At 44.9% G+C, this 27613-nt stretch overlaps 1 protein-coding gene across 2 annotated transcripts in view; it reads left to right on the forward strand.

Moving 5' to 3' along the window:
• Window positions 1-27613, forward strand: part of KCNQ1 (potassium voltage-gated channel subfamily Q member 1) — a 404800-nt gene that overhangs the window by 195687 nt on the left and 181500 nt on the right. For both annotated transcript variants that reach the window (XM_008969085.5, XM_034931950.3), the window contains one exon: window positions 21287-21407. In XM_008969085.5, the coding sequence (XP_008967333.1) occupies window positions 21287-21407 (121 nt within the window). The remainder of the gene's footprint in view (window positions 1-21286; window positions 21408-27613) is intronic.

A 27613-nucleotide genomic window follows, 5' to 3' on the forward strand; every position in this document is an offset into this window, starting at 1 on the left:
CATTTCAAGTCCTCTTTTTTATTTTGAAATATACATTACATTGTTAAATATAGTCAACCGACTCTTATCAAACATTATAAATTATTTATTCTAACTAGCTGTGTATTTTTACCCACTAACCAACCTCTCTTCACCCTCCAAACATACCTTTCACAGCCTTTGGTATCTATCCTTCTACTCTCTACCTCCATGAGATCAACTTTTATAGCTCCCACATATGATAATAACATAAGATAATTATCTTTCTGTGCCTGGCTTAAAATAATGACCTCCAGCTCCATTCATGTTGCTGCAAAGGACATGATTTCATTCTTCTTTGGTCAATCAGTATTCCATTGTATATATTTACCTCATTTTCTTTTTCCATTTATCCACTGATGTACACTTAGGTTCCTGAGTCCATATCTTTGCTGTTGTGAATAGTGCTGCAATAAACACGGGGATGCAGGTATATTTTTAGTATACTGATATCTTTTCCTTTAGATAAATATCCAGTAGTGAGATTGCTGGATTATGTCATATTTCTCTTTTTAGGTTTTTCAGAAATCAAACTGTTTTCTATAGTATTAATTTACATTCCCACCAACAGTGTATAAGAGTTCCCTTCACATCCTCTCCAACATTGGTTAATTTTTGTCTTTTTAAAATTGCCATTCTCACTATGGTTTTGACTTGCATTTCCCTGATAATTACTGATGTTGGGCTTTTTTTTTCATATACCTGTTGGCTACTTGTATGTTTTCTTTTGAGAAATATCTATCCATGTCTTTTGCTCACTTTTTATTGGAATTAATTGGTTGTTTACTATTGAGTTATTGGACTTCCTAGTATATTCTGGTATTAGTACCTTGTCAGATGAGTAGTTTGCAAATATTTTCTCCCATTCAACAGGCTGTCTCTTCACTCTGGTGATTGTTTCCCTTGTTGTGTACAAGCTTTATCATTTAATATAGTCCCATTTGTCTATTTTTGTTTTTGTCTGTGTTTTTGACGTCTTATCCATAAAATCTTTCCCTAGACCAATGTCCTAAAGTGTTTCCCCAATGTCTCCTTCATTAATAGTGATGTTATAGTTTCATGCCTCATGTTTAAGTCTTTAACCCATCTTGAGTTGATTTTAGTATAGCAAGAGATAGAAACGGTTTCATTTTTCACATGGATATCTAATTTTCCCAGCTCCATTAAGTGAAGAGGGTGCTCTTTTCCCAGTATATGTTCTTGGCATCTTTGTCAAAAATCAGTTGGCTGTAAATACATGGATTTACTTCCAGGTTCTACTCTGTTCCATTGGTCTATCAGTTTTTATTCCAATACCGTGCTGCTTTTGATGCTATAGCCTTATATTTTTAAATCAGGCAGTGTGATGCATCCAACTTTGTTATTTTTGCTCAGAATTGTTGTGGCTATTCCAGCTCTTTTTTGGTTCCATCTGAATTTTAGGATTTTTTCTATTTCCATGAAAAATGGCATTGGTATTTTGAGAGAGACTGCATTGAATCTGTAGATTGCTTTGGGTAGTATGGTCATTTTAATTTTGTTAATTCTCCCAATCCATGAGAATGGGATGTTTTTTGTGTGTTCTTTTCAATTTCTTTCATCAGACTTTTGTAGTTTTCCTTGTTAGAGGTTTCTCACCTCTTTGGTTAAACTCATTCCTAGATTTTTTGTAGTGGTTGTAAAAGATAATGCCTTCTTGATTTCTTTCTCAGCTGGTTCTTTATTGGTATATAGAAATAAGCCTGATTTTTAAATCCTGTAACTGTAATCAATTTATTGATCAGACTGAAGAGTTTTGATTTTTGTATTTCATGGTATGAGTTGTAATATCCCCTTTTTCATTTTTGATTTTATTCATGTAGGTCTTCTCTCTTTTCTTCTTGGATAGTTTAGCCACTGGTTATTTTGTTTCTTTTCAAAAACCGATTTTGCATTTCGTTGATCCTTTATATTTATTTAGTTTCTTGTTTAGTTCTGCTCTGATCTTTGTTATTTCTTTCCTTCTACTAATTTTATGTTTAGTATGGTTTGTTCTTGCTTTTCTGGTTCCTTCAGGTGTATCATTAGATTATTTAAGATCTTTTCTACCTTTTTTAATGGAGGCATTTATTACAATAAACTTTCCTCTTAGCATTGCTTTTGCAGTATCCCTTAAGTTTCAGAATGTTGTGCTTCTATTTTCACTTGTTTCGGTAAATTTTTTATTTCTGCCTTAATTTCTTCTTTGACCCAGTGGTCATTCAGGAACATGTTAATTTCCATTTATTTATACAGTTTTGAATGCTCCTCTTATTTATTTATAGTTTTATGCTATTGTGGTCTGAGAAGATATGTGATATGAATCCAATTTAAAATATATATATATTTAAAATCATACTTAGTGTCCTAACATATAATGTATCCTGGAGAGTGTTCCATGTACTGATGAGAAGAGTGTATATTCTGCAGCTGTTTTATGAACTGGTCTGTAAATGTCTGTTAGGTCCATTTGGTATAAAGTGCAGTTTAAATCCAATGTTTCTTGGTTAATTTTTTGTCTAGATGATCTGTCTAATACTGGAAATGGAGAATTGAAGTTCCCAAGATTATTGTGTTGAAGTCTACCTTTCCCTTCAGATTTGATGTTTGCCTTATATATCTGGGTGCTTTGGTGTTGGGTGCATATATGTTTAGAATTGTTATATCCTCTTGGTCAATTGATCCCTCTGTCACTATATAATGACTTCGTCTCTTTTTAGTGTTTTTAGCTTAACCTTTGTTTTATCTGATGAAAGTATAGCTACTCCTGTTTGGTTTTTGTTTCCTTTTGCATGTAATATCTTTTCCCATTCCTTTCTTTCAACTATGTGTCTTTACAGGTGAGATGCGTTTCTTGTAGATAGCATTTAGATGGGTCATGTTTTTAAGTCCATTCAGCCAGTCTCTTTTAAGTAGAAAGTTTAATCCATTTATATGCAAGTGTATTGTTGATATGTGAGGGCTTATTCCTGTCATTAATTGATTTCTGATTATTTTGTGTGCTTTCATGAAGTTGTCCTTTCACTTCTTCCTGTAAGACTCCCTTAAGCATTTCTTGTAGTGCCAGTGTAGTGGCAATTAATTCCCTGAGCTTTTACTTTTAAGGGAAATACTTTATTTCTCCTTCATTTCTGACGAATATAACTTTGCTAAGTACAGTATTCCTGGCTGGCAGGTTTTTGGTTTTGTTTTTTCTTTCAGCACTCTGCGTATATAATCCCATCCTCCTGGCCTGTAAAGTTTCTGCTGAAAAATCTGTTAGTCTGCAGGTTGTTCCCTTGTAAGTGTCTACAACCTCTTTTATTGCTGGTTTTATGATTCTCTCTTTGTCTTGGGATGGGCAATTTGCTATAATGTGCTGTGGAAAAGACCTTTCTGAATTGTATCTATTTAGGGTTCTGAGATTCCTATATTTGGATCTAAATCTCTTGGGAGATTGGGAAGTGTTCAGGTATTATTTCATTAAATAGGTTTTATAATCTTTTAGTTTGCTCTTCACCTTCTGGGACACTGAAGGTGTCACCTTATGGCATCCTATAGTCACATAGCCTTTGTTCATTCTTTTCTATTTTTTCTATATTTCTGTCTGAGTCATTTCAAAAGACTTATCTTCAAGGTGTGAAATTCTTTCTTCTGCTTGGTGTGGTCTGTTATTGAAGCTTTCAAATATGTTTTTTATTTCATTCAATCTATTATTCAATTCCAGAATATCTGTTTGGTTCTTTTTATATCTATCTCTTGGACAAATTTCTCATTCATACCCCGAATTGTTTTTTCTGATTTCTTTGTATAGTCTATCAGATCTTCTTTAATATTATATTGAATTTTTCAAGGTTTCATCAATTTCTTTTTCACTGGAATCTGTTGGAGAATTATTGCATTCCTTAGGAGGTGTCATATTTTGCCTTTTCATGTTTCTTGTGTGCTTACATTGGTATCTGCACATCTGGTGTAACAGTAGTTTCTTCCAATTTTTTGATCTGTCTTTCCTAAGAGAGTCTTGTTCCTGAAGATATATCTATGGTGTTCTTTGGGCAGGGCACTTTGGTTTTGATTCTGGGTTCCTGCAGTAGTGTGATCTCCATGGAATTTTTTTCAGCTGTAAACAGCACCAGTAGTGTCTGGGAGTTCCTCTGTAGTTTAGGATGCAGTTGTTGGTGGAGGCTGTGGTAAAGTCTGGCTGGGGATAGGGACACCAGGTGGGCCAGTCCTCAGGCCCCAGTGGCAGTAGTGGCTGGCCCCGAATGCTTATCCTTGGGCCCAATGGTAGTGTATGCTGGTACCAGTGTTAGCAAGTCCAGGGAAACCAATTTTGGGCCTCCAGGCAACTTGCTTAGGTGCCAATGATGACAGAGCTGGGCCACAGGGTGGGTAGGTCCTTGAGCTCTGAGCAGCAGATATGGCTTGGGCAATGGCAGTAGCAGTGGCAGAACAATCTTCTGCCTCCCAAGGTGTCCATGCTGGTATTGGGATGGCTGGGATAAGCTGGATGAGCTTGTCCCAAGGCCCACAGGTGGCAAATTCAAGTGAATGCCAGTTGTGGTGGTAATGATTAGTTGGGTAGGGCAGTCCTCAAGCCCCCAGGAGTGCTCAGGTGCCAACAATACTGGATAGGGCAGGGTGATCCCTAGGCCTAGAGATGGTAAGCGCTGGCACTGGGAGAAAAGAGGGTGGGACCAGGCCAGGTGGGCCTGTCCTGAGGCCCTCCAGTAATGCAAGAATGTACTGACTGTGGTAGGCAGGCACAGGAAGATCCCTGTATACCCTGCTGAATGCTCATGTGGGGGCAGCAGCAACTCTATTGCAGCCCTACTCCTGGGGAAGTTGGGTGGGATTGCTTTCAGTGGCAGCAGCTATAAACAGGCAGTTGGGCAATGCATGCTTCGGCCCCAGGTGGTGACTATGGGCAGGGTCACCTTTCCTCATGGCAGCCTTGCTTCGGAGGTAGCAGAGTATTGCCAATGGCTCATGCTTTGGCCTGGAGGGAGGAGTCAGGAGTGGCAACCAGCTTTGTGTAAGGGATGTCCATGGGGCTCCAGGGATGAGATACAGGGATGTGCGGCCCACAGCAGATGCAGTCTGGTGGGGGTTGGGCTATCAAAATGGGACTTTCCTGAAGTTGCCTGAGGATTCAGGGGATGTGTGAATTGCCTGAGGATTCAGGGTGATCTCCCTCTCTGGGAGCTGTTCATTGCCATTTCACAGTCTGTAGGTAGCCTCTTGTTAGTCTCAAGGCATCTATGGGTCAGGGGGTTCTCTGACTAGGATTTCAGGAGTCTGCTGTGGGAATGTGGACCACTAGGGGCTCACTTACTTACCTTTCTGCACATCAAGGAGTCTCTTCATGATCCCAGCCAGTCCCATAGAAGCAGACTGCCTGACTCCCCTCTTATCCCTTGCATTGGGTTTTTCTTATTACTTCTCAGTTGAATTCCAGCATTCTCTCAGAGGCGATCTATATAAACTGTGGTTACCTACTTGCTATATTTTGTGGAGGAGGTGAGTGCCAGATGCCTCTAGTCAGCCATCTTGAAGCCCCTGCTGATATCTGGATAGGGATTTCATAGCATCTGTATATTGCTATAGGTAAATATGATCATTTTAACATTTTTCTTTCAATCCATGAGCATGGGATGTCTCAAAAAATTTTGTAGCCTCTTCAATTACTGTTATCAGTATTTTATAGTTTTCATTGTGGAAATCTTTCACCTCCTTGGTTAAGCTTTGCTTTTTTTTGTAGCTATTGCAAATGGGATTGCTTTCTTGATTTCTCTTTTGGCTAATTTGCTGTTTCACAGAAATGCTACTGATTTTTGGGGGGAGGCAGGGGAGTGCAGACAGGGTCTCACTCTGTTGCCCAGGCTGGGGTGCAGTGGTGCAATTTCTGCTCACTGCAACCTTCACCTCCGAGGTTCAAGTGATCCTCCCATCTCAGCCTCCTGAGTAGCTGAACTTCAGGTGCAGGCCACCACGCCCAGCTCATTTTTGTACTGATGAGGTTTTGCCATGTTGCCCAGGACAGTCTCAAACTCCTGGGCTCAAGCAATCCACCTGCCTCATCCTTTCAAAGTGCTGAAATTACAAGCATGAGCCATCATGTCCACACCTACTAATTTTTGTTTGTTGATTTTTTTATCCTGCAACTTTATTGAATTCCTTTACCAGTTCTAAAAGATTTTGGTGGAATCTTTAGGTTTTTCTATGTATAAGATTATGCCATCTGCAAAGGACAATATGACATTCTCTTTTCCAATTTGGATACCCTTTTTCTTTTACTTGCCTAATTGTTCTGGTGAGGATTTTTCTTACTCTGCTGAATAAGAATGGTGAAAGTGGGCATCCTTGTCTTGTTCTAGTTCTAAGAGAGAAGGTGTTTAGCTTTTCCCCAGGTAGCTGTGGGTTTGTCATATAAGACCTTCATTGAGTTATGTTCCTTCTAGACATTATGTGTTGAGCTTTTTTTTTTATCATGAAGAGATTTTGAATTTTATCAGATGCTTTTTCTGCATCTATTGAGATGATCATGTATTTTTTTGTCCTTCCTTCTGTTAATGTGATGTATCACATTTATTGATTTGTATATGTTGAACCATCCTTGAATCCCTGGGATAAATCCCACTTGATTATGGTGTATTATCTTTTTGATGTGCGATTGGATTCAGATTGCTAGTTTGTGTGTCTGTGTGTGTGTTTTGTTTCTGAGGATTCTGCATCTATGTTCATCAGGGAGATTGGCCTGTAGTTTTCTTTTTTGCTGTTGTTGTGTCCTTATCTGGTTTTGGTATCAAGATACTGCTTGCCTCACAGAATGAGTTAGGGAGAATTCCTTTCTCTTCAGTCTTTTGGAATTGTCTGAGAAGAATTCATGTTAGTTATTTAGAAGTTTGGTAGAATTCAGTAGAAAACCCATGCAATCCTGAGGTTTTCTTTACTGGGAGACTTTATTACTGATACAATCTCATTCCTTGTTATTGCTCTGTTCAGATTTTTTTTCTTCCTGGTTCAATCTTGGGAGGTTATATATGTCCAGGAATTTATCTGTTTCCTCTAGGTTTTCTAATTGTTGACATATAGTTGTTCATAATAGTCTCTAATAATCTTTTGTATTTCTGTGGTGTCCATTGTAAGTCTCCTTTTTCATTTCTGATTTTATTTATTGGGTCTTCTTGGTTAGTCTAGCTAATGGTTTATTGATTTTCTCTTTTCAAAAAATCAATTTTTTGGCTGGGTTTGTTGGCTCACACCTGTAAACCCAGTACTTTGGAAGGCCAAGGCAGGCTGATCGCTTGAGTCCAGGAGTTTGAGACCAGCCTGAGCAACATGGCAAACCCCCATCTCTACCAAAAAAAAAAAAAAAAAATTAGCGAGGTGTGGTGCTGCACATCTACTCAGAAGCTGAGGCAGAAGGATTGCTTGAGCCCAGGAAGCAGAGGTTACAGTGAGCCAAGATCACACCACTGCACTCTAGCCTGGGTGACAGAGTGAGACCGTGTCTCGAGGGGTGGGGGGGAGGCCTCATTTCATTGATCTTTTGTCTTTTTTTATCTTTTATCTATATTTCATTTAGATCTGCTCTGATCTTTACTATTTATTTCCTTCTAATTTTAGGTTTGATTTGTTCTTGCTTTTCTAGTTCCTTGAGATGCGTTTATTAGGTTATTTGTTTAAAAACTTTCTACCTTATTGATGTGGGTGTTTATTGAAATAAATGTCCCTCATAACACTTCTTTTGTTGTACCCTATACATTTTTGTATGCTGTGTTTCTATTTTCATTTGTTTCAAAGAATTTTTAAATTTTTAAAATCAATTTCTTCATAGACACAGTGGTCATTCAGGAACATGTAGTTTGATTTCCATGTATCTGTTCAATTTCAGAAGTTCCTCTTGTTATTGATTTCCAGTTTTATTCCATTGTGGTCTGAGAAGATACTTGATAAGATTTTGACTTTTAAAAATTTATTGAGACCCGTTTTGTGTCCTAACATATGGTATATCCTGGAGAATGTGCTGTGTGCTAACGAAGCAGCAGTTCAAATCTAATATTTCCTTGTTGATATTTTTCCATCCAAATGAATTGTCCAATGCTGAGTATGGAATGTTGCCATCCCTAACTATTATTGTATTGAGGTCTATCTCTTTAGCACTAATAATATTTGTTTAATATACCTGGGTACCCCAGTGTTGTTGGTTGCATATATAATTGTTATATCTTCTTGCTGAATTGATCCGTTTATAATTATATAATGACCTCCTTTGTCTCTTTTTTCTTTTTCTTTTTCTTTTTTTTTTTTTGACTCAGTATTTTTTGTCTGTCTACTCCTGCATGCTTTTGGTGTCTGTTTGTGTGGAATATCTTTTTCTATCCATTCCCTTACAGTCTATGGGTGTCTTTACAGGTGAAGTCAGTTTCTTATAGGCAGCATGTAATTGGGTTTTATTTTTTTAATTCATTTAGCCAGTATCTATCTTTCATTTGGGAAATTTAAATTACCTACATTCAAGATTATTATCAATAGGTGAGGACTTACTCCTGTCATTTTATTGTTTTCTGACTGATTTGTATACTTTTGTTTCCTCTCATTGTTTTTCTTTGCAATTTTTTGGTTTTCTGTAGTGATAATCTTTCATTCCTTTTCCTTTCTCATTTGGGTATCTGCTCTACTAGTGTTTTATGCTTTTGTAGTTTCATGATGGTAGATATCATCCTCCTACTTCCAGATGTAGTACTCCCTTAAGCATTTCTTGTGGGGCTGATTTAGTAGTAATGAATTCCCTCAGTTCTTGCTTGTCTGAGGGAAGCAAAATTTCTTCCTTCATTCTGCTTCATTTCCGAAGGATAGCTTTGCTGGGTATAGTATTTGTGGCTAGCAATTTTGTGAGCTTTTCCCCACCTTGCAGCACTTTTAATATGGCATTCAATTCCTTCCTGGCCTAGAAGGTTTCTGCTGAAAAATCTGTTAATCTGCTGTTGATTCCCTTATATGTGACTTCATGCTTCTCTCTTGTTTTTTAAATTCTCTCTTTGATTTTTGACAGTTTGATGAAAATGTGCCTCAGAGAGGCCCTTTTAGGGTTGAATCTATTTAGGGATTTGTGAGCTTCCTTTATCTGTTAGTCTCTTTCTCTCCCAAACTTTGGCAGTTTTCAGGTATTATCTTCTTAAATAGATTTTCTGGTCCTTATCCCAACACTTCTTCTGGAACTCCCAAAATGTGAAATATTGTTAGCTTAATAGTGTCTCATATGTCACGCAGGCATTCTTCATTCTTTTTTATTGTTATTTTTTAAATCTGTCTGGTTTATTGCAAAACACCTGTCTTCAAATTTAGAAATTATTTCTTCTGCTTGACTTAGCCTACTTTTGAAGCCTTCAATTGTATTTTTTATTTCATTCATTTAATTTATCACCTCCAGGATTTTTGTTTGGTTCTTTTTCATATCTAACTCTGCTGGATTTCCCATTTAGATAATGAATTGTTTTCCTGGTATGTTTGTATTGTCTATTTGTGTTCTCTTTTATCTCATTGGGTTTCCTTAAGATTTCCTTTACTTTGGAGTCTATTATTGGAGAATTATTGTGTTCTTTTGGCAAGTCATGTTTTCTTGTTTTTTTCCCCCCAAGTTTTTTGTGTCCCCAAGTTGATATCTGCATATCTGGAATAACGGAGACTTCCAATTTTATGGAGTAGCCTTAGTAAGGACTTTTCCTGTACACGCGTCTGTAGTATCATTTGGGTAGGGTGCTTTGGCTTTGGTTCTGGTTCGGTGCAGAAGTGTGGTGTCTCTACAGTTAATTAGACTATAATCCACATCAGTGGTATCTGCAAGTTCATCAGTGGCTTAGGCTGCTTGGTGCTTAGGATGTCTGTGAAGGCAAGAAGGCTCCTTAGAGGTACTTACTCCTCTATTTTTGCTGATGTTGCTAACTACCTTCAAACTTTTTGACAAAGCATTTTAAGCCTCTTCTCTGATTCTGTATGCAGTTTTGCAGTGCTGGGCAGGGGACTAGAATGCTATTGGAATTTGGTTCACTTTGCTACCCACAGGCAATTTGAAGGTATTCTTTCTCCTAATACTGCTAACAGCATGGGTCATGTGGTTTTATTTGCACTTACTGATTTTATGCTTTTAGGGGAGGATGAGTGAGATGATTTATAGTCAGAGGGGATGAGGAGCTGCATGCTATTTTTCTCCAAGCCTGGCTGAAAGTCTTTTTTAAATTATCCTTTTTTCTTAGTACCCCTTTCTAATCTATCAGTATGTCTTATCAACTCTCTGGATTTGCCCACACCTAGTCTCTCCAGCTATCTCCCTGGTTAAAACCACCACCATTTCTCTGCCTACATTGTTGTCCATACCTCATTACTGGTCTCTTGCTTTCCACTCTTGCTTCCTCTACTCCATTCTTCACATAACAGCTCAAGGGAGTTCTTTAAATGTACAGTGGATCTTGCTGCTTCCCTACTCAAATGTTCCGACAGCTTCCTGTCACCCTGTCTTGTATCAGTCTCACAGCACACACAGCTTAATTCAGGAATTAAGCTGTGCTGGTCACTTATTGAGAAAGAGCTTCATGGTGGGCAGCTGGGAAGCTGCACAGAACACTCCTCAGAGTTCTACAAGCGGCTGAGAGAGCTGGGGTATTTATCTGTCACTAGTGAGTGCTGCCCCGGTGGTGGCTCACTTTCCAATCCTTTTGGCCTGCCCTGTGTGCAGCTTAGCAAGTGCCTGAAGTCAGAGGTAGTGCTTATGAAAGTATCTGGTGGGCTTGCATTAAGAAGCTGTCAGTGTGAAGAACGTGAATGCTAAGGGCATATGAGTGTGTCCCTGAGAACATGGATATTGTGTTCTTTACCTCCATGTCTCCAGTGCCTGCCATATAGCAGGTCCTCCAAGATTTGCTGATCTGCCTGCCCCACCTGGGGTCTCTGTCTCTCCCACAGCTCACTGACATTAGCCACGTGGCCCTCTGTTTCCTGTAATAGGCCATTTCCTAAGTAAGCATCATCCTCATTTCTATACGTTTTCTCTGATTACTGGAAATTCCTCAAGTGTTGACCATTTTGATTCCTGGGCCCCTTAAGAGTCCATTAGCATTGGAATGGAGCCCACAGGACCATACCAGACAGATGCCACCACATCTTTTCTTGAAGTAGTGTTCAGGCTGAGGGGGTCATAGCCGAGGGTCCCCCTGGGGCCGCTTGCTCTCCTCCTACTCACAGCCCTCCTGTAGCCAGCAGCAGTGGGGGAGCCAAGCTGAGTTGATTACTTTTGACATCAGTTGTTAACATAATTTTGATGTGGAGCCTCCCCCCAGTTCTGGGGTGGCTCTGACTGTGTCCAGGCTCCAATTTGAGAAGCTATGGGGAGCCTCTCGGCCCCAGTTCTGGCCTGGCTGGGAGGTGGCCTGGGAAGGGACCTGTGTTTCTCAAGCCCGCGCCCTCGGGGCCTGGGGGTGGGGCCCCAGCAGATGTCTGGATTTGGTAGCCAGGGCCTGGAGCCGGATGCTGAGAATGAGGCCTGCAACTCATTTCCCCATTAAACATTCTGAGAACATCTGCACCGGTTTCCAAGGCTTCTCCCTCACTAATTGCTTTGATTATTGTGTGAAGTTAAGAACTGGCACATTTCCGCGATGTTGTGATGAAGGTGAAAAGATCGCTCTTAATTAGATTAAAAACATTTTTTTCTTCCTGTGTAATTTTGCCTCGAAAATCAAGGCCACTTTTTTGTTTTCTTCATCCAAAGACCTCCAGAAACTTTCCTCCCCACCTCTCCAGAGGTTTCTGGGGAATGTCCTGTGAGCTCAACTCTTGGAGAAGATAGTGCTTAACCCAGATTCCATTGTATATTAAAGTTTCCTAGGGCTGCTCTTGCTGCCTGGAACCTTCCCCTGAAAATGTGTCTTGGGAGACCTAGACAGTGACTTCCTGCAGCATGGAGACCCGGGTGGGTCGATTTTAGTTGTGTGGGTGGCTGTGTTGCTCTCTTTCCGTTTCCTGGGCTCACTCATGCTCAGGGTTGACCCTGTCCTGGCTCTGTCACTGCCTGTCTTCCTCAGCGCCCCCGCTACTCAGACCCCACCCTTGGGCCTGCAGAGACATTTCCGTTCACTCTGAGATTTGTGTATGCTGAGGCTTGCTATACTTATTCTAAGGAGAAGTGTTTGGGGTGTGGGGTGTGGTCCTCAGTATCCTAAACTTAGGTTTTGGAAAGCCCAGCATCCTCCCTGGGATTTCTCAGGATTCCTGAAGTCATCTTTGACTGTGTCACATCACTGTCATGCTTGAGGCAAATCTATTCTGCACACCTTTGATCCAATGTGAGATCCAACATGTTCCATAATTTGCATCAAACATCCTCATACAGCAGGGTGTGGAGAGAGGCTCACTGAAGGTTTGGGGAGATGAGGACTTGCATCACAGTAGAACGCCAATGTCCCACCTTAGGAAATCCCTTTCCAAGAGTTCCCTGTGCTGTTGCAGGGCTAGGGCCAGGGCCTTGGCCTCATGCCAGCTTCTTTCCCACAAGCCTTCTCCCTGCCCTCTGCCCTGAAAACTAGTGGGGGCAGTGCAGACCAGTTTAACTATTTTGTAACCTTGACTGCCCCCAGGCCCATGTCCGTAGGCTCACACCTCACCCCCAACTTTGTCATGCACATTCCTGAAGACTCTCTTGGTAACAAATGATGGAACCCCAACTCAAACAAGCTTAAGCACAAAAGGGACATTTTTTGGCTCACACAGCTGGACCCAGCTGTTTCAGACACAGCTGGACCCCAGAGCTGAGATGATCTTGCTCACTTGCTCTCACTCTCCCCCTCTTGCACTCCCCTTCTCCCTTCCCGTTCCCTCTTTTGTTCTCCCTTTCCCTTGCTCTCTATCCATTGGCCCCCTGGGATGGCTGTATCCTTAGGCAGCTACTTTCTAAAAGGGGCAAAATGGCCACCAGCTTGCATTCAACAGCTCAGGAAGCCCAGCAGAACGAGGTCATCTCTTCCAGGATTCCTGCCAGAATCTAAGGCCAGGTTCTTACTGGCCTCAGCTGGGGTACAAGCCATCCTTGGACCTGCAGCTGTACCTCCGATGGCTGAGGCAAGGTCCACAGGGACCCCTTTGGGGATGGCCAGAGGGTACCTAAACACTGCACACTAGGAGTGGGAAAGGAAGAGCCCCCTAAGGAAGATTTGAGAAGCTGTTCCCAGAAGCCAGGCCTGGCTGCTGGGCAGGCAAAAACAACAGGTGTCCACTCAAGCAAGGTATTTTCCTAAGCGGAACTGGGTGCCAGCTGTGAATATACATTTTCACTCCATTCCTCGCCTTGTTCCTGGCAGCTGTTGTGGGAATGGCTTTTACACTTTCCATCCATGTCCCTTACTTCTCGCCTCTGAGTGGAGACACAGGTGGTGGCGGGGCCACTCTGGCTCAGGGTCTATGAGCCGGGCATGGGCAGCTGGCACAGGCTGTGGGGCTGCGGCTCAGCAATGTCACGCAGGGCCTGGCTGCAGCTGTCCGGATGCCCCTGGGGAGGGCTTCTCCTTCACAGTGCAGGATCCGCAGGGCTTTGGTGAATCCACTGAGAGGGGGAGATTTCTTGAGGGGGCCAGGGAGGGGGCTTCTACTTGCAAAGGATAGGGAGAGCTTCTGTTCATCCTTGTGAAGTAGGCTGGCTCAGGGAACTCGCCTGTGGCAAACCCTGGGGAGACATGGGTGAGGCAGAAGGCAAGGTTCCCGTGCTGAGCGCCAGGCACACATAAGCCCTGCAGCCGTACAGGGGAGGGGGCAATCTCCGGAGCCCTGGAAAGCTTGTGGAAGAGGGCTTGGGTTACACCTGGGAGATTAGGCCGGATTTTAATCAATCAGGAGGGGAAGGGCAGGGGGTGAGTGGTTGGGCGAAGTTACTAGGAAGGACCCAGACACTGGCGAGAGTCTCTTGAGGGCAGAGGGCAGCAGAGATGGGCTGGAGCTTTGAGCTTTGTCATAGGCTGGACTTGGGGCTTGAATGCTGACCTAATCTGGGCAGGGAGGGGTCTGGGGCTCGATGAGAAGGCAGAGGAAGTGAGACCAGAATTTCTTGGGAACAGAAAGCCTCAAAGACTTTCATGATAGGAGAGCTCTATGTAGCCTCATGGGCAGCTCCAGGCCAGGTGGAGGGACATATTCTGGCAACTCTAGGATAAGATGTGCAAGGTCGTGGGCCAGAGAGCAAGGCACAGATACAGGAGACTTCCACAAATTATTGTTTCTTGACTTGGAAAAGTATCATGCAAAATAGAAAACACAGACACAATAAGGAAGGAAATGAAAATCACCCAAAGTCCCTTCACCCAAAGACAAAGTTAACATTTGGATCTGTTTCCTTCTAGTCTTTTTTCTGTGCCTGTATTTTTAAAAAAATAAAATTCAAATCCCCCTATCGAGCAGGACCACTGACTAGAAAGGAGGATGCTGTGCTGAGTTTGATTCCTGTTCTCTTGAGAGGGTGAGACTTGGCAGCCAGCGTCCCCAGCTGGGGTAGTCGCCACGCCTGAGGCTGCCTTTGCCATCCCAGACCTCCCATTTTCCTAGAAAACAAAATTGTTTTGTTCTGCCCTGAAAATTTAGGCCCAGATCCTGGCCTTGACAAAGCAAAGGCAGCCAAAGAATTAAAGCATCAAAAACCAGGACTGTCTTAGGAAAGTGTGACTTCATTGTCACCAGGATGCTGTGCTCTTTGTCCCCAGGGCCAGCCACTCTAGGCAGTTCAGCAAAGGGCACCTGGCATTGCTCCGGTACCTCCTGCAGAGCCTGGATATCCAGATGAACTGCCCTTTCAAGTACACCATGGGCTCAACCTTCTCTGCAGCTGTGAGTTCAGGCTGTGAAATACCCACTTCAGAGGTGGGGGTGACAAGCAAGACCTGTTAGGGCACAGCACTTGCCCTCAAGCCCTGGCCTGAAAGAGGCAGCACCAGTGTGTCTGGAAAGAGCTGAAACCCCTCCCACCCACCCCCAGCTCCCCTCCATGCTCTCCTAGATGCCTGACCTGGCTACGACCACAGGTGAAAACAGGGAAGAGGTGGCAGCTCTGGTCACTGCCTCCCTGTGGTGGAGAAAGCACGCCCCACAGTCTCCAACACACAAGCCAGCAGACAATAACCTCTCCTCTTGAATTGGAAAAACAAACCTGTGGAGCCCTTCTCTGCCCCTTGTTATAGGGGCCCCATATGCCGTTCCCAGGATTAAACCAAAAAGCACACATTCCTCTCTGGCAGGTGCAGGTCCCACCCACTCTGGGCAGCCAACTGATGTGCACATTTTAATTTCCTAAAACACCAGGGCAGAACCTTCCTTAGGGGTCAGGTGGCTCACCCTTGGCCCTCAGGCTTTGGAGATGGGCACTTGTCATCATGGGTGTTTGGAAAGCAACTCTACGTTCTAGCCTGTGCTCCATCGTTCCTTCTACATACAAGTGATGCAAACATCAAAATATGTTTTTTCTTTCTTCCTCCCTTTAAAAAAAATTGAATCCTGGATGAAGTTTTAGCTCTGTCACTTGACAACTGCATTATATAACCTAGGGTACTTGAATCTCAGCCCCAAATCTCTAAAATGGGGGCAGTAACATGCTTCTGCCAGGTCCCAGACCTGTGGGTCTCCAAATCTGCACATTCTTCAAGCCTTACAGGTCCTTCCCTGGTCTCTCTAAGGATGTCATGGGCACAGAGCCCTTTCACTCTGAGCCCTTCTCCTGGCTGTGACTAAGTAATGTCTGTGTGGTTTCCTGCTGGAAGTCTGCCACTCGCCCCCATGGGCCATGAGCTCCTGAGTTTATTTACATTTCCCTGATTGCTAGTCAGGCGCAACACCTTTCCACATGCTCATCAGCCTTTTGGATTCCTCTTTTGTGATGTGCTACTTTGTCTATTGCCCATTTTCTATTAAGTCATTTATATTTTTCCTATTGATTTGTAGGAGTCCTTTGCATTTTGTGGGCACTGTCTTTTCACTCTTTAAGGTGTATTTTGATGATTGGGTCTTAACTCTAATGTCAAATTACTCAGTCTTCTCTCTCATGGTTATTGCTTCTTTTAAAAAAAACCATCCTAATGCTGATGTCATTAAGATATTCTTCTATATTCAGTCATGTGACCTTTATAGTTATGCTTTTCATAGTTAGGTCTTCAATCCCCTAGAATGACAAGAATGAATTTTTGGTATATGATGTGAGGTAATTAAGGGTCCAACTTAATGTTTTTCCAGTGTGGGTATCCAACTGCTCCTGAACATTTGATTGAAAAGTCCATGCTCTTCCCAGGATGTGCAGGCCACCTCTGATACACAGCAAGCTTCCATATTTGTGTGGGCTGTTTCCCAATGCTCAATCCTGTCCCATTGGCCTATTTGTCTCTCCCTGTGTCAATACCACATTGCCCTAATGACCACTGCCTTGGAAGAAGTACTGATGTTTGGTACAGCAAGTTCTCCCACCTTGTTCTTCTTCAAGAATATTGCCAATTCTTGGCTTTTTGCACTTCCAAGTCGCAGTTAGAATCAGCTTGCCAAAGTTCTCAACAGAAGCCTTGAGATTTTTATTAAGATTTGGAGAGATTTATTCAGATTTCGAGATAATCTTTTCAGTATTGAGTCTTCTAGTCATTGGAATGAAGGCATATTTCTCCATTTATATCTTCTTCATTGTCTCTTACTAAAGTTTTACAATTTTCTCCAGAGTTCTTGCATATCCTTAGTTAGATAATTAATATTCTTTTGTGCTATTGTATACAGGTTCTGTTTTCTCTTGTTATCTCACATTTTTTATTTACAGAAGAGAAACAAAAATAGTACCGAGTACCCACATCCCTTTCACCAGCTTCCCCTAATGTTAGCATCTTATATAACCATGGTACATTGACCAAAACTAAAAAATTAACATTGGTACACTATTAAGCTAGAGTTGTAAATTTATTTGGATTTCCCCAGTTTAACTACTAATGTCCTTTTTCTGTTCCAAGATCCCATCTAGGATCGATCATTACATTTATTGTCATCTCTGATCGGTGATGGGCTTCTCAGTCTTGTTCTTCATTAACTTGACACTTTTGAAGAATACCAGTCAGGTGTCATTGTCCCTCACTTTGGGTTTGTCTGGTGTTTTCTCAGGACTAGACCAGGGTTATAGGTTTAGGGGAAGGAGGCCAGTGAGGTGAGATGCTTTCCTCATTGTGGAACATGACATCAACATGGTTTATCACTGGTAATATTAACCTTGAGCCACTCGTTTAAAGTGGTGTCGGCCAGGCTCCTCCACTGTAAGTGAATAGCTGTTTTTCCCTTTCCATAGCTTAGTCTTTAGAAGCGAGTCACTAAGTATAGCCCACACTCAAGGTGGGGAAGGGAGGAGTTCAACTCTACCTCCTGCAGGAGAGTATCAAAAAAAATCTGCAAATATGTTAAAACTACCACAGCAATTAAAATATATTTCAAGGAAGAAATTGTGAAGTTTCTGAGTTTCACTAACTAATTTCAGCATTCATTCATGGATCATTTTCCTGCAGCAAATATTACCGTGATGTACTTCTATTTTCCTCATTCCTTCTACATTTTTTATTTGGAATTCCTTTATAAGGAAGATTTGTCCCTCTCCTCCAATTGTTTATTTAATTTTATCAGTGTGGATTTGGGAGTATTTATTTTTTGAGTTATAGTCCAATATTATTTATTTTGTTGCTCAAATTGTTCAAGCTGTGGCCACTGGTGGGTTCATGTGTCCTTTTGATGTGCCCCCCATCCTTTTCATTTATTTTTAAGCATTTCTTTTCTAGCACTTGACAATACTTCAGGCTCATCTTTTATTTTCCCTACCCTAGCCCTAGAATCATCCATTCATCCAGAGAGCCCTGGCTCCCTGGAGAATGAATAGAAAACCTGGATCTAGGCACGGGGTATGCTCGTGGCTACTGGGGTGTCATTGCTTCAGTCTCCTCTCAGTGGACAGAGCTAGGAAATATATGTATGTATGTAACCTGAGTACACATACATCTTTACATATCTGTATCTATATAAAGCTAACCATGAGTTCATACTGACATTTCTGACCAGAGTTCATCCTTGCCCCCTCCCCCACGACTTATTTATAGCTTTTTCTCTGACAGCTAGAAACCTGGCTCCCATTACCTACAGTTCATTTACTTATTTGTGTAACCCTATTGTACACGTAGTACCCTATGTGAAGCAAATTTACCTACTAGATTAGAGTGTTTAGGACAGACTTTTACTTTAACCATAGAGTGTCCAGTCAAAACAGTGTTTTTGAAAGCAACATATGCCAGCTCCTCCTCCTCCTTTCCTTTCACTGCTATGTCATTTGTTTGTAACACACATAGAATTCGCTCATCATAGTCTGCTTTTCATCGTAGGGTCCTCCAACATCCGGGTTAATTTTTTAAATTTGCATACAGTAAAATCCACTCTTTGAGATTCAGTTCTGTGGGTTTTGACAGATGTCTGGAGTCATGTGTCCACAATCCAGTATCATTCACAGAAGTTCCATACCCCTAAAAATACCCTGGGGTGAGTCTTTTGAAGTCAAGTACTTCTCCCCTAACCACTGGCAGCTATTGATCTGTTTTATGTCCCTGTAGTTTTGTTTTTCTAGAATGTCCTATAAATGGGATCCTATAATATGTATTCTTTTGCATCTGGCTTCTTTCACTGCTTAGCAAAATGCATTTGAGATTCATCCATGTTGTTGCATAAATCATTAGTTAATTTCTTTTTATTGCTGGGTGGTATTCCATTGCATGAATATATACATTTTGTTTATGCATTCACCTGTTGAAGGACATCTTCATTGTTTCCAGTATTTGGTAATTATGAGCAGAGTTACTATACACATTTATGTACGGGTTTTTGTGAACATAAAAATTCAATTCACTTGGGTGGGAAAGGAACCGATAGGTCATGTGGTATGTGTATGTTTAACTTAATAAGAAATTGCTAAACTATTTCCTAAAGTCACTGTGCCATTTTGCATTCCCACCAGTAACATATGAGAGTTCTACATGTTCCACATCCTCAAGAGTGGTTGGTATTGTCAGGTTTTGAATTTTTTTTTTTAATTTATGGAATTTCATTGTGATTCTAATTTGCATTTCCATATTTATGTTAATTGTGTATCTTTTCATGTGCTTATTTATAATCCATTTTTAAAATTGGATTGTTCACTTTATTGTCAAGTTGTAAGCATTGTTTATATATTCTGAGTGCAAGTCCTTGACCTGATAGGTGATATGCAAATATTCTTTCCAAGTCTGTGCTTTGTCTTTTCATTCCATTAGCAGTGTCTGTTGCACAGCAAAAGCTTTTAATTTTGATAAAGTCCAATTTGTTGATTCTTTTTCTCTTACGAGTTAAACTTTTGGTTTCGTATTTCAGAATTCACTGCCAAATCCAAGGTCCTGGAGATTTTCTCTTATGTTTTCTTCAAGACATTTTATGGTTTTATGTTTTATTTTAGATTTTTTTTCAGTAAGTTTGTATGTAGTACCCTTTAAATTTTCATTTTCTAATTGTTGATCATCTGTCCTATCAGGCATAAATACTAAATGCATTAAAACTTTTACACACATACATATGTATACATACAACACATTCAAATAGTGAAATTAGGAATAAATTTAAGAGAGAATTGTATTACGCTGATGTGGGAAAACCTTCCTTTTTTATAAAGCAAAAGATGTATCACTTTAAAAACATAAAACATTTTCTAGGATAAAAGCAACATAATTCAGGTGAAAAAACAGACTGGGGAAGCTATCTATGCCTCATATAACAAGGAGTTAATGTCTGTAATGTGTAGAAAATTCCTACAAAGTGATAAGCAAAAGCGAGCAAAGGACATGAACAGGCAATTCTGCAAGAGGAAACCCAAATAGATGCCAAGCCCATAAAAGGTATTCAACACAGATGGAAATAACAGCAATGCCTCAGTTTTCATCCATGCTTGGTAGTCCCTGCAAAAGGTGCTGACAACCTTCATTCGGGCTTCCTTCAACACTTCATTCAGGCATGGATGTGGGAAAGCTGGGGGAGCCTGAATTGCTACAACTTCTTGGGAAAGCAATCTAGCAACATTTATTAAAATTAGTAAGGACACACCCTCTCACCCTGCTCCAGTATGTCAGCTTTTAAGAATAAAGATGAATATGGCATCATAGTCTGAATAATTAAGCAGCTTAAAACTATAAGAGCCTGAATGTCCATGATATACAGAATGGTTAGCTGTGGCCAATCTAAACTGTGGACTATTATGTAACGACTAAAATAATTAAATCCATGCCAAAATACCTAGAGAAAAATGAAATGAGCTTATGTTACAGAGTGACAGGAACAGAGTCACAGTGACATCCCATGTGTATAAAAGCAACTCCCACCTGGCATCTGCTGCTCGGATGAGCAGAGAGGGTGGGCTAGGGATCTAGTTGGCAGTTAACACTGTTGACCTTGGGGGAGGAAAGCCATTGTGAATCTTTGAATTATTCCACTTCTCACAGATGAGTACTTAATCCTTTTGCAATAAAATATTTAAATGAAGACAAATATAAGCCAAGAGCAAATACTGATAGTGTCAACAGAGAGTGGGGAGTGATAAGGATCAGTATCCTGAGCTCCTGTGTCAAAGTTGCAGAGGTGGGCCCAGGAATCATAGTGTGAAGCCAGCTGTTGGAGGGACTCCTGTGCCTCATTGGGGGTACAACTGGTTGATGTGGCATCGTGTTTTGAGGAAGGAGTTCTGTGGCTGCCCCCACCTCCCAGGCTTGCCATTCCTCATGAGTCAGAGGTCCTATCACCCCATCTTTCCTGACCCACTGCTCTGTGAATGTATGAGTGTGACAATGTATGGTGGTGGGAGCTGTTGTCCCTTACCAGGCCTGTGCCTGTCACCTCTGTTTTATTCTTGACCCAAGTGTCAGTTGTGAACATGGGAAGAGGCCCAGAACCTGAGGTGGGGAGAGTCTTGGACACCTGAGCACAGCCCCAGGCACAGTTACCACTCCGAAGATGATTCACTGGCCTTTACTCTCCTCAGACACTGAGGTGTCAGGCACTTTGGGGCCATCTTAAAAACCCACCCACCCCAACACCCAACTATAAAACTGATTGTCAGGGCTGGAGCTTCCAGGCACAAGCTCCACTCCTCACCTGGCCCTGGGAGCTCACAGGCCTGGCTCCACAGCACTGGCAGGTTGGGTGGGAGGCCTAACGTGCTGTCCCCACACTTTCTCCTCAGTAAGGAAGAGCCCAACACTGCTGGAAGTGAGCATGCCCCATTTCATGAGAACCAACAGCTTCGCCGAGGACCTGGACCTGGAAGGGGAGACTCTGCTGACACCCATCACCCACATCTCACAGTGAGTGCCTACATGTGCGTGAAGGGCTGGGCTGGAGGGGACTGGGGCTCAAGGAGTCAGACTTGGTGCTGGGGAAGCCTTGCTCTCTGGCCAGAGTGCTATCTACTCGCCTAGTGCCCACCACTTGCCGTCTGCCTGGCCCCAACACGGAGGCACCAGGCAAGAGAGGAGAGCAAGGGCACTTCCCACTGAGCCTGGGAACATGATCCTCTTGTTTTGACTTATGGAAAACCAGACTGATCATTTTCCACTTGTTTTCATGCTTTGAGAGTCTGAGATTGTTTTTCTCTCCCCCAGCCCCCTCCCCTGCCCCCCAAAAAAGAGACGACTTTGTTTTTTAGCATTTCCCCGTGGAACCCTGGCCAAAGCCATGGGGCAGATGCCGGGTGCAGTCTGCCAGTTGCTGTTGCTGTCCTCAGGGGCTCCTTCAGGTGGAGGAAATGGCTGATTTTCCACGCCTTCCAGTTGGCCTTCCCCTGAGGCACAGCTGGCCTGGGATGCATGCCCGTCCTCCCCCGCCGTCACGGCATGGCCAGGCCAATCCCCAGTGCCTGGCCACGGTGTGATTCCCCTGCGACATGTTCTGAGGGTCACTTGTGGAAACTCTCCTCCTCTCTACTGACATTTTTCTAAAGGGTGTTTTGTACTTTGGACTCTCTGGGGGTCAGGAGGTTGTCCTGAGCCATGTGTGTCTTTGTCGTAGTGAGGCCTCCTGCCTTTGCAGCCAGCCAGGTGCAAGGCCTGGCCTTGCAAATCACTGAGGAAATCGGGACCCATGGTGCTGGGGGCTGCAGGTGTAACCAGAGAACTGGCAGGGTTGGGTAGCCAGAATGAGGCCATCTCCAGGGAAGGAGTGGCTATCTTAAGGGGTAATTATGATCAGACGGGACCTGCCCACTGTCTTTCCAGGTCCCCCCAGTTCACAGAGAGGTTGGCTACTAGTACCTCATGGTTGGTAGGGTGTGAAGAGGCTCCAAGGGAGCCAGCAGATCACTGGAAAGCAGGGGTGACTAGTCATGGACACCCTGAGAATAGGGCTCTGAGCTTCTGGGCCCCTCCTGGCTGGGTAAAAAGGCAGGAGCAGAGGTGTGAGCAGGCTGGTAGCCAGATGGGCTGCCCAGGTACAGGTCAGCACCAGAAGGCAGAATGATGGCTTACACTGTGGCCAAGGCCTGTACTAAGTCCTGGATATGATGGACCTCCAAAGTGATCAGTGTTAGTTTAGTGGCTCATGTTGTATGCAATACAGGTGGCAGTGCCTGTATTGCCTCTTGGCTGTCCCCTCAGAGAGGGGACTGTCCCTTCTCATCCTTCTGGCTGCTTGCTTCTCCTGTTGGAGCTCTCGCTCACCTTGGTTCTCTTGGTCACGGACCAGCATCCAGACATGCAAAAAGTCCTACTGGGAGGAGAGGGCCATCACCCACAGTCCATCTAGCTGGGCAGCCAGGCCTTACCAACTCTTGGGTCTTGCAAGGCCCCTGCAGGTGAAGGTGGTGAGAGACCAGGCACTTATGTGGATCACGGCCAAACTTGCAGCTGCCCAGTAAATCACCACTATGGGGGTGAGGGCTGCCAGTGCTGGTATCAGCACATGCCAAGCTCCCTGGAGCCAGAGGTTACCCACCTGCCCAAGGGTGACCCCAAGCCAGTGTGGCTGTGTCATCTAGGACACTGGGCTGTTTCTTGTTCCACTCCAGGATGACAGGGCCTGAGAGACCTGAACATCCATCCCCAAGCTCTCTGCCCACTTTGGGTCTGGCACATTACCATTCTGCAAGATCCTGCAGCCTTTTCAGGTTGGCACTCCCATGGCCTCCAGCGAGAAGTGGGCCCAGGCAGGTCAGAGACTCCAGTCATTACCCAACCAGGTCCCTGCCCTGTAACTTACCAAGGCCTCTCTCAGAGCAGGCTGTTCCAAAAGTGGCTGCTAGATATGAGCCAGCCTGGGAAGGCAGGAAGGAGCCCAGGCATGGGGCTTGGGGTGAGGGATCTGAAGAGGGGACTGGGAGAGGGAAAAACAAGGAGGTTGCTGCAAAGGGGCCACCTTGAGGCATTGTGTTCTGGTCAGGGAAGACTCAGGGCTGAGGCTTCAGGGGAGCTGGGTTCCTGCATCCTCAGAAGTCAGGGTACGGTCCCTCCAGAGAGGCCTGAAGGGGAGAGTGGGCATGTACAGTGTCAGGGCCTAGGAACCCAGGCTCCTCTGGGATACAGGCTGGGTAGAGGCCCCACTCCATCTGGGGGAGAAGGCTGGCAGCAGTGGGCACCCTGTTTCCTCAGGGCCCAAACCGCCTGGCGGCAGGGGTGTGGGGGCCGTGCAGGTCTTCTGCCCGCATTGGGGCTGCATTCCTCCACCTCCTGCACAGCCCGCCCAGTGATGCCCATAATTAAACTCGGCTCCAGCTGCTCAGGGATGCAGCGAAGCTCCTGTGGGCAGCCTGGCCCCATGGACCCTGAACTGGGAAGAGAGGCACACGCCCTGGTGTGTGTGAGGGACAGGGATGTGTGCTGGGGTCTCACAGGGGGCAGAGTGGGTGGGAGGCAGTTACCAAAAAACATTTCCATTTTTCTTCAGCATTCTACTGATGTTAAATGTATTACCATGCTGGGCCAGTTCCAGAATTCAAATTAAAAACATAAATAAAGACACATTTTGTTTCCATCTTGAGCTCTCCCCACCCGCAGGGCCCCAGAGAGGTGAGGTCACTATAGCCTTGATTACGGGAAGGTCCCTGGGGCTGGGCGAAGCTCCTCTTTCCGGGGCCTGTTAGCCAGAGGTGGGGTGGGGGGTGAGCAGGCCTGATGCAAGCTAGGGAGTCATGACAAGCTGAGGCACGGGGTACCCAGGAGATAAAGAGTGGTGTCGCTGCACCCCAGCCTATAGGTGGGCCCTACTGCTCAGCCTCAGGACCCTCAACCAGCTCTGGGCGGCCAGGACTCAGCCTCGAACACACCTTTCAGGCAGAAGCTGTCTTCCTAGGTTGAATGGGGCACAAGAGAGTCCCTGCCAGCCTCAAACTCCCTGAGCCTGTGTCTCCCACCCAGAACCATATGACAGGGCTTCTGAGAGAAAGGTGGGAAGTAGAGACTGTAGGCCTGCATGGGCAGTTGGGGAGCACCCCCATGACAAGAGGAGCCCTGTACCCCAAGAGCCAGGATGAGTTCCTGGGATTCTGACCCACTCACTATCCTCTGCTCACCAAGGGTCACCGGCACGACAGTGGGCGGGGACGGTGCCATGCCTATGTGCATCCCTGTGCCTTGCGTGTGGTAACCTGCCATCTAGAGTGCCCTTGTCACCCATCTGCAGCCACCAGATTTCCATTCATCTTCCCAACGTCTGCTCAGCAAACCCCCCAGGACACACTTAGGCTGTACGGCTGTGTCCTCCTTTGGCTCTCAAAGCCCTCAGTACCAGTTCCCTAAGCCTTTCGAATGGTGCCAGGAGGGAGAAGGGCATGTATAGCCCTCTTGGTCTCTTCCTCCCCAGAACCCCCAAAGCCCCAGGCATGGAGAAGCCCTAGGATTGCTGCTCACTCAACCCTGCCTAAGATGAAGCAAGGACTGCAGACACATTGTGCCAGTGCTGAGGCACAGGGCTAGGGGCCTGAGGATCTGCGGCTCTGAACTTGGGGGCTGTGTGCAGGTGTGGCCTGGGTGAGCTTCTCCAAGCAACCCTGGGAGGCTGAAATCATTTTTGTGAAATCCTCCCTCACACTGCATCCCCAACTGCCAAGCCAGCCAGGACTGGCCTGGAATTCACACGTCTGCCCCATTGGTTGCACATGGATACCTGAGATAGACAGCCCAAGAGGACAGGCCCATAAGCCCTGCAGCCTATGGCTCTGCCCAGCCCAGTCATGTGGTTTCTCTGAAGGGCCCCTGTCTCTTCTGTTTTGGCATCTTAGATGGGCAAGCCCCAGCTCGAGGTTAACAGATACCACCCTCAGTCCCACTCTCCAGAGGGACACTCAGGGAGCACCCGGCCCATTGAGATGGGCATGGGGGAGGACCAGGACCCCCGAGGCTGGGCAGAGGGGGTGGAAAGAAGGCAGAGGGAAAGCTGCAGAGACCCCCACCAGGTGACTGTGAGCACCTCCCTGGCAAGCATGTGCTTGCCTGGCCTCTTGTGACATGACAGCTTCGCAAATCCTTGAGCAAAAACAGCCCCGTGTGCGTTAATTAGAATTTCCATGTCTTCAACTTTCTCCTGGACCCTGCAGAATCTCACGCCAAGACATTCAAGTTGCTCTTTTCCAGCAAGGCCGCTGTGGCCTGGCTTTCATCCACATCACTACTAATGTCTCCTGAATTCTGCATTTGTCAGCAAGGACAGGGCCAGTCTGTGCCGTCTGGAAATAAGGGCAAACGTCACAAGGGTGGCCCCAAATTTGGCTTCATGGACCAAGGGGCTAGCTCTTTTGATGGGACCAGCTTGGCCTGGGACATTTTGGAGACATCCAGGTCCACTGTGACCTACTCCCACAGACCCCAGGGTACGAGGCACTGCAGCTCTGAGAGTGTCTAAGCTCCTCACCATATTTCTCTCCCTGTAAACTTTGGTGGGAAAGGACAGAAAGGACATTCTGGGAACCAGTGTCCAGAAGGATGAGTGAGGGGCTTGTCAAGAACAGATGAGACCATTTTGTCTTTCTAGACCAGTGTCCTGTTTTCTGCAAAGCTCCAGACCACCTCTGTCTGCACGAGATGCCAAGGAAGCCCTCTGGGGGCCCGCCCGGGAGGGCTGTACAGGGCTGCATGAGTCATAGGATCCCCGTCAGAGCCCCACATAGCCCCAGCCAGGCTCAAACCCGTCTCTGAAATGCACGGGGGGATTAAATGTTCTTCTAATTAAATTAAAACCGAGGCGTAATGGCTCAGTGGGAAAGAGATGGGATTGGGAATCAGATGCCCTCAATCTGGCTTCCAGCCTGCATCAGCCCAGCTGTGGCGGCCCCCCGTGGCCCCCTAACCTTTCCAAATTTCACTTCCTCCATCTGAGCACGTGAGGAAGAAGTGGCTGGCCTAGGGCTGCTGCTATGGGGAGAGGGCCACACTGTCTAGGTGGATGGCCCAGAAGAAAGCAGTGAGGCTTCACATTTCCTCTGCAAGGGAAAGGCCATCCAAATCACCCTGCCCCAGTGCACTCTGGCCAGGCTCAGCCCTCTCCACTTGTGAACTCCCAGCCATGATGCTGCTCAGGTCCTCAGCCAAGCAGATGGTGTTGGAGGATGTGACAGAGAGAACATTCACACCACAGAGGTGGCTGGAGGGCAAAGGACTTCACAACTGCACTGATATTGTCATGGAGACACTTCTGGCAGTTGGGCAGGGGGTCGGGGCGGGGTTGGGCGGGGGGCACATCCCATATAGATCTCTTGTGTGCTCTGCTGATACCTGAAAGGGGAGATTGAACTGCAGAGCCTCTGGAGGCTGAAGCACGGAGGTGACCTAGTCAGGAAGTCTGGAAGCCGTGTCCCCTTAAGTGAGGGAGTGGGATGGGGCTGGGCCTAGCGGCCCTGAAGGCCAGGGCTATCCACCTAATTAGACTCACCTGGGCTACCCTGGTATAGGGTGGTGGTGTTAAACTTTTAGTTAAAGGGTAATGTGCATGCACACAGATTAGTACACAGGTCTCAAGTGCGCAGCTTGAGGCATCTTCAGTCCCTGGGACCCATGTGTGCAGCACCCAGAGGAAGCAACAGAACCCCCAGAAAGCCCCTCAGGCTCCCATTTCCTGTCACTGACCTTGAGATTAACCACAGGCCTAACTGCTAGCAGCAAGGACCAGCTTTGCCCACATTTGAACTTTATGCGGTGGGAATGATGCAACTCATACACCTTTGTGTCCAATGTCCCTCACTCAATTTGATGTCTGGCAGCCTCTCTATGGGGCTGAAGGGAGAGTGCTCCCTCATGCTCCTTGCTGACTGGTGCTCCATTGTGTGCATGGCCTACATCATTCATCCATTCTACCACCTGTGGCCAGCAGGCAGTTTCTGGTGTAGGTTGCTGTTTAAGAATATTCTGTACATGCTTTTGGTGAGCATCGGGTTGCGTTTCTGGGGAATATATGCCTATGTGTGGAGCTGCAGGGTCCTGGGTGGGCATATGTTTACTCTTAGTGAATACTACCCAGCAGTCTACCAAAGGAGTCACTCCAATTTTCATTCCCACAGGCAGCATTCTGGCTGCTCCACATCCTAACA

This window comes from Pan paniscus, chromosome 9, assembly GCF_029289425.2.
Source record: "Pan paniscus chromosome 9, NHGRI_mPanPan1-v2.0_pri, whole genome shotgun sequence".
Classification (NCBI taxonomy): Eukaryota; Metazoa; Chordata; class Mammalia; order Primates; family Hominidae; genus Pan; species Pan paniscus.